Source organism: Sesamum indicum, linkage group LG5 (assembly GCF_026168435.1).
Source record: "Sesamum indicum cultivar Baizhima isolate 11 linkage group LG5, ASM2616843v1, whole genome shotgun sequence".
In the NCBI taxonomy this organism is placed as follows: domain Eukaryota; kingdom Viridiplantae; phylum Streptophyta; class Magnoliopsida; order Lamiales; family Pedaliaceae; genus Sesamum; species Sesamum indicum.
The window spans coordinates 5,761,721-5,769,852 of NC_142661.1; the positions used below are offsets into that span (position 1 = coordinate 5,761,721).

General features: G+C 34.5%; 1 protein-coding gene across 1 annotated transcript; it reads right to left on the reverse strand.

The window, feature by feature from the left end:
• Positions 1-4,852: 4,852 nt before the first annotated feature.
• LOC148788053 (uncharacterized) lies at positions 4,853-7,472 on the reverse strand. Its single transcript, XM_088880311.1, has 3 exons — positions 7,321-7,472; positions 6,468-6,892; positions 4,853-5,562 (listed from the first exon to the last, which is right to left on the reverse strand). Exons 1-3 carry the CDS (start codon positions 7,470-7,472, stop codon positions 4,853-4,855), a joined length of 1,287 nt encoding a protein of 428 aa, XP_088736437.1.
• Between the last annotated feature and the right edge of the window lie 660 nt (positions 7,473-8,132).

Below are 8,132 nucleotides of genomic sequence, written 5' to 3' on the forward strand. Positions count from 1 at the left end.
ATATTGACGGATAGGAAGGTGAAGGAGCTCCAGGCCCAACTGGCAGAGTGAGACAAGATGGTGATTCTTGCTGAGAAGATCAAGGGTTTGGAGGGTGAGCTCGATGCCGCCAGGAAGGAAAAGGAGATCGCTTTATCTGAGAGGGATGTCGCCTTATCTGAAGGCAAGAGGGAAGGCTTTGAGGCTGGCCATAAGGTCGGCCTGATTGAGGGCCACAAGCAAGGTCTTGAGGAAGGCCAGGTTGGTCGCAATACCCTGGAGGAACACCATCGAATCTTGGTTGGTTCTCGTATGGCTGTTGTCCGCGACTTCCTGAAGACGGACACCTTCACAACTGTTACGGAAATCAAGTCTGCCGACTCATTCGCCAAGGGTTATAAGACCTGTGAAGACCAGATCGAGAAGCTTCGTGGATTTCAAGAGTCGTTTGACCAAAGTCAGTTGGATATCACACTTGACGGCGATCTCCAACCCTATCCCGCCGAACCTGATCTGAAAGACGACGAGTTCGCTGCTCTGCTTGAAGAGCTGGAGGCTGAGGATGATGATTGATGCGATTTGGTCTCCGACTTTTGTAATAGAATCTCGGTCTAGATTCTTTTCTAACAATTACTCCCCTTGATATTTTTGTTGATCCATGCAACTGTGTATTTGAGAGCTGACCCTGAGGGGCATACTTTTGTGATGTAACTCTGTAAATGAAGCTTCATCAATGGAACTCATCTTTTGGCAATTCGTATGCATGTTATTTTGCATTTCCGTTCGCACGTTTATCGTCTTTGTTAAACGCTTCTTTCACCCCCATTTGAAGTATCCCCATTTGTTAACCTTTCTCGAGTCGCCTATGTTGAGCGCGCCTTTTTCGGTTCATATACGTTGAACCCATCTTTTTCAAATCGTGTTTAATTGGATGCCTCTTTTTCAGTTGGCACGAGGGATGCGTCTTTTTCAGATCGCATACATTGAACGCGTCTTTTTCACTTTGCGCTTAATTGGATGCCTCTTTTTCAGTTGGCACGAAGGATGCGTCTTTTCAGATCGCATACGTTGAAGGCGTCTTTTTCAGTTCGCACTTAATTGGATGCCTCTTTTTCAGTTGGCATGAAGGATGCGTCTTTTTCAGATCGCATACGTTGAACGCGTCTTTTTCAGTTCGCGCTTAATTGGATGCCTCTTTTTCAGTTGGCACGAAGGATGCATCTTTTTCAGATCGCATACGTTGAACGCGTCTTTTTTCAGTTCGCGCTTAATTGGATGCCTCTTTTTCAGTTGGCATGAAGGATGCATCTTTTTCAGTTCATGTTTAATACCCTGCATACTTTGATAGCAGGTAAAAACAAAAGTATAAAAACGTATGCAGTCTTCAAATTAACGTAATACGAACAGACGAACTGATTTCATAAATTGTTTCGGAGAAATTACAGTTTGTACAAGTTTCTTCAAGCATTGATATATGCAGTCGTGACTATCTCTAACACACAAGATGTGACCCTCCTAACCTTAGATTCGATTCTCATAATTGATGGTCTTTCACAGGCTCCTTGAGATATCTTCTTGGGATTGATAGGCCTTTCACAGGCATCAGAATTCGATCTCTCTGTAGATGGCCTTTCACAGGCACCAGAACGCGACCTATTCGTGGTTGATGGCCTTTCACAGGCACCATAACGCAACCTCTTTTGGCTGACCGCCTTTCACAGGCACCATAACGTGAACTTTTCATGGTTGATGGCCTTTCACAGGCACCAGAGCGCGACCTCTTAGTGGTTGATGGCCATTCATAGGCACCAAAATGCGAACTCCCATGTTCATGCGTAAAACTTCTTAAGATTCTGTATATTCCATGGGCGCGGCAGATCTCATCCCTGCATATCCTGTAGCTTATATGTACATTTTTTTCGGATCTCGAGTACTTTGTAACAATATTGTTATTATTCTTAAAAATAATAATTACAATAAACCTGATTGCAACCGAAGGTAATATTTTTAGTTCAATAATTTTGTGCTACTCCGCAATAAACATGATTATGCTATTATTTGTTATGATAACTGTATAATGATGAGGTCGGTGGAATCGCCCTAGGTTCTCGGGGTTTTCATAGGAAATAAGTCTGAAATCAAAGCAACAAGTCAAAAGTGTTGGGGTACACCCAAAAAAATCACTCCGACGATTAAATTAGGAGACTATCGGTTGATTGGAAGTTGGACATAAATAATTGTTTGTTAATAGGAGTTATATCTTTAATTTTTAATATAATTTATTATTCACATTTTTGTATTCATTTAAACTTACAATATAGAGTAAATTCTCCACATTATTTAATTAGTCTTCATATGGAATAAAATCTAGGCACAAAATTGATCTTTTTGACTGTAAAAGGACTTTTTTCCTTCAATTTCTTTCTTTCAAAATTCAAATATTTTTTCTCGTTTATTTCTAACATAAATACTATTATTTATTGGTATAATATTGTACTAATATTTTAAACATTTATTTTGAATGTATATAGTAAAAAAAAAATTATGAAAAATCTTGTATTCAAATATGAGATCAAGAAATGTCATATCTATAGAGAAGACAACCAAACAGTAGATTTGCTTGCTAACCAAGCCTGTGTTATGCTCTACTAACTAACGATCTCATGCGAGGCAAGATTATAGAGATCACCAAACTTGACTCTTATGGCTTCCCCGACATCAGAACTATGCAGAGATGTGAGGGAGTTGCATTCCCAATTATGCTTTATTTTTCCTTAGCTGTGTTGGACTGTCAATGCTACCATACTTGTAGGTGCTTATGAGGATCCATGGATTGACTGTTGTATCCTCCACTATGCTTGTATGTTTGATGTATAATGGACTCATGTTTATTTTACTACTTTACTGTGCTTGTGAGGTGTCCTCCATTACGTTGCATATCTTGGACATTCTTATTATTTGTAAGTTGTATTCCTTAGTCTCTACTTGGATTTTATTGTTGTTGACAGATGTTTGGGGATTGTACCCCCGCTTATGCTCTCTTTTGTCCAGCCATAAAACTGAGGTGCTCTCCTTTTCTGGCTGTGTTGGTTTGTTTGATTTTTTGTTGCAGGTACCTCAACCAATAATTTGAAGGATTCAAGTTGAGATATATTCATTGCTAATTGACGATGTGATAAAAACATTTTGACACGCCAAACTTTTGACTCAACTTGATGGTAACACTACAAAAAGGGCAGGATTTGGGTAGATTTTGGAATGTTTAACTTTGGACGATGTCAAGATCACAAAACCTATTTGAACCGGAGTTTGGAATGGATGAAAAACCGACCCCGCAGTTGGCGTTAAAAAAAATATAGGAACGGTTTATGAAAAACAGTTGCAACTAGGGATGGTAATTGTATCGGTCGTTGAAATCCGTTCCTAATATCGATTTAGCCCAAAAAATTTTAATTTAAGAATTGGAACGGTTGGGGATTGTCTTTCTAATGGTTACTTATATTTTTTAGGTGAAATTTTGGAACGGTATTTATAATCATAATTTTAATTTGAAACTATTTCTTCTTTCTAATTGGGATGAATTTAGGAACGGTCTATGAAATATTTTTTTGCAACGAGTTATTGAATTTGGAACACACTTGTAGAATTATTTTAGGAATAGAATTAGGAACGGTTCATAGAATTTGGAACACATATTAGATACTGATTAGTAATTCTATTTGTAACGATTATATATTAATTTGGAACAATTCGTCTAGTTTAGGTATACTTTTTTGGGACAGTCTTTGTAACGGATTCTGGAACGAGTTTTGCTAAAACTTTTAATATTTTCTTTAGCATTACTAAACCCGTTCCTAATTTTTGAATGTTATATTTTTTTATAAACTATTAATATATTTAATAATTTTGAACAAATAAATAAATTTATACATTTTAGCAAATTTTATGATTATGTACATTATTATGTAACAATGTTAGTATGTACTGGGAATATTGTTGTAATTTATTTTTTTATGATTATTATGTAATTTATAATTATTTATATTTATTAATGTAATATTGTTGATATTGCATTAATTGTTTCAAAATTCTTTATTAATGTGATTATTGTGTAAAATTTTATTAAATTGCATAAATTCCATAAATTTGTATAATACACATAAATTGCATAAACTACACATAAAAATTATAAATTACATAAATTACACATGTATTTCATAAATTACACATACAAATTATAAATTGCATAAATTACACATATATTGCTAAAATTACACAGAAATTGTAGAAATTACACATAAAAACTATAAATTGCCTAAGTTACACATGTACTGCATAAATTACACATAAATTACATAAATTGTACAAATTTACATAAATTGTATAAAATACATAAAAGAGGGTATATTTATAATTATGTCAAACCTATTTATATATATTGTTATTATTATGAACTTTTTGTTTATATCGATGTATTGTAACTTAAAGAACAAAATTTATTTGCATTACTAATGTACAACATTTAATATTTCGATTGACTTTCACAAAATTATAAAAGTTATGAAATAACAAGAACAAAAAAGAAAAAGGTACCAATTGTGATTTTAATTAATTAATTTAATTAATGCGTACATTACATTACACGTAACACATGCTAGTTAATTATACATTCATCAATTATAGTTATAAATAAGTGAGACCTATAATTGCTATTAATTGGTATAAATGAAAATATCTGGAATGTGTTTGATTTTGTGATAATATTCTCCTTCCCCATCCACCACTCCTACCCTCTTCATGAACTCTTCTCGTATAGATATAATTCTCAGTTCTTGGAGAGTATTAATGAATTCCAATTCATTTGGAATCATCTTCAATTTACTGCATTCTGCATTAAGTAGACTAGAGAGGTTGAGCATTGCTCCTTTCTCCACTCTCTCTGCAAAACAAGTTCCCTGAGTTTAGGAAATCCAGTTGCCCGACAAACCATCTCTCTGCCCACATATGGATTGCTCCACAAGCCAAGAACTCTTAACATGGGAAGCTTTTCTAGTATTTCCATTGGGTCTTCCTCAATCCTTGTACCCACAAGCTGCAATTCTATCACATTTTCATATAGTTGAACTTCATAAGCTGGTAATTTGCTCACTCGACAATGTGTGATTCTCAAGTAATGTAGTGAGTGACACATCACCAACCTCCTGAAAAGAGTTGAGCCATCTTCCCGATTCGTATTGACATCCATGTCCATCTTGGGCAATTTAAGAAGATGAGTGATATCATCAACCACATCACCAACCCAGATATCATCAACCATCTCCAATTCATTCAAGCCTTCAAATTTCAATTTTTCGCCTCCAACCCTCTCATGATCATCTTTCATAAATAGATGCCTCAAGCGCTTCATTTTGTATATGCAATTAGGTAATCTCATTGTATTTTTCATATTCAATGTCTGCAAACAAGGTAGCTTACATATAGATGGTGGCAATTCTTTCACAATACTATTTTCGAGACTCAATAACTTCAACAGCTTCCATTTTGCGATTCCTTTGGGCAATTTCCAATTCTCAAATTGATAATCTTTGAATACAAAAGATCTTATGTTCTTATTTTCCCCAATCCTGTAACTAAGATCGTTATCCACTCCCACCCATAGATAGCCAATCTATTTGTTTTACAAATTGAAGACTCTTCTCCTCCCATGTTTTTATCTATAACCTCCAGAAATCCTTCTTTTTTTCCTTTTGACAAACACAAATCTCGTATCATATCATGAAGCCGGCATGACTTAACTCTATTATATAGCGGCAACTTGTCTATTTCCACTTCATATCTCGTATCATATCAAGATTTCTACACACATTTTTCCATTCTATTGATGCCTTTTCATGATGAAGAGTTCCTCCAATAACTGAAATGGGTAATGGTAAATAACCACATTTTTTTACTATTTTCCTTCCATATTCTTCCAACAACTTTATTTCAGTTGTAGGTATCTCTGAATACATAATCAATGAATGTAAGTTAATTCAAAATATTATAAAATTTGAATTTCTTATAAATATGTATAGTAATTAAAACAAATCAAACCAAGAGAATTTCGCCCTATACTTTCAACAAATAAAAAATAGAAATAAAATCTGAAAGCATAACTTTATATTGCTGAATCCATTTCTTTGTATGACTTTCTAAATGTTTGATTCCTTTTACGTTTTAAACAAATTTTGTATCAAGAAATAAATTTTAAATTGCTATTCAATAGCATTTTATACATATAGATCAACTTGAAATTTACATAAGAAAATCCAAACAATCTTGTCATAATGAAAACTATAAAAAACATTAGACTTAACAAAATAATCTTTTTCGCTAAATATATACTATTAATGATATCTTTAGTATCATTACTCTTTTTTCTATTGTCACTAACTAGAGAAAGAAGATTCAAAATCAATAAAATAAAACAAGAAATTTTACAAACTAACCTTGTGAATAGTTGTTTGGGAATGCTATCTTTTGAAGGAGCTCCCATCCTTCATCTTCATCCAAACACTTGAGATTGAGGACGTATCCTCTGGAAGCAATGTTTTGATTTCTGGTTGTGAGCAAAACTTTGCTATCTGCCTCTGCAATGGGAAAGGCACGCCTTAAGCAATTCCAGTGATCAACTTCCCAAATGTCATCCAAAACTAGGAGACATTTTCTGTCTCTTTGTACTTGGTACAACTTTCTGACCAATGTATCTTCGTCTTGCTCTTCACTTTCATTCGGAAGAAGTTGCTTTAATAGTCGTTGGAAAGTAGTTTTGGGTTGAAATTGCTGACTTACACAAACCCAAGCACGATATTTGAAGCACCGCTCCACGGCCTCCCCATTGTAAATTTTAGTAGCAAGAGTGTCTTTCCCAATCCTCCAATGCCAAATATGGAAATCACTCCATTTGATTTGTCATCAGTTGTCAGAACTGATTCTAACTGTTTAATATCCTCCTTCATTCCTACAAAATATTTTTCAACCTCATGCCCATACGTTCTTCTTGACCTATCGGTATCATCTACCAATCTTGATGAGTTGTCTCCTACACTCGTAGACTCCGACTATTTGGTGAGGTCGGACATATGAGACTTGATATCTTTAATGTCTTCTCCGATTTGGTGCATTCTTGACCACTCGCTCAATATACAAGTGAATCTTTTGAGAACCAATTTAAGGCCTTTTCCTTTTCTTCTGGACACCACTTCAATGACATATCTTTCTCGCACATTCTCAGCTTGAATGGACAAATCGCGAAGTTCAGCGATCCAATTCTTGACTGTCTGTGAATTGTATCGATCTTACCTCCTATCAGCATCCTTCAAGAAACAGTGCATGATGTTGAGCTGCCTACGGACTTCCTCAACCTCACCGCCTACACTCGATAGAAACTTTGCTTCCTCAATCAATAAGTCCCGAAGTGTTTCAAGTGCAATTGTTGCAACAGAATCAACCATTTTACTTTGTATTTAGGTGATTTTCTGGAGAAATGTATTGGATCAGTAGCGGCTAATTGCAAAGTGGATGGATGTTATTGATCTTTTTAATTCACCAACTGCCTTCATTTTATATATGCGCATACCAACTTCTATTCCTACTTGACACAAATTCTACGCATGCTACAAATTCTTTTCTCCTCTTATCTTTTCTTGTAAATTCTATCCATTGACACCCCTATACTATCAATGTATCCATATCAAATTAGTGATTGGTTAACTATAATACTAATTTTAATTAATTATATGTATTTGATATTAATTATTGATGATTGCATAATATAATTATAATTAATTTATTAAAAGAAATTATGATCGGGTTTTAATAATGATCAGTACCATGATCCGCATTGATCCTTCAATCTATATTATATAAGTAACTCAAATGGTTTCTTGCCTCCCCCCCCCCCAAAGAATAAGATGTGGATGCCAAAATGCACTTAAGTGTGAAGCACATGGACTACAATCAGTCTATGGAAAAAGTATCAGATATTTCAATTGCTATGCATTTTTTATTCATTTAAAAGAATGTTAAATAAATCTATGAATTCACATCCATCTTAAACATAAAAATTAGAAAAATTAATAACATAAGACGTACATGGCTCACCCAATTTGAGC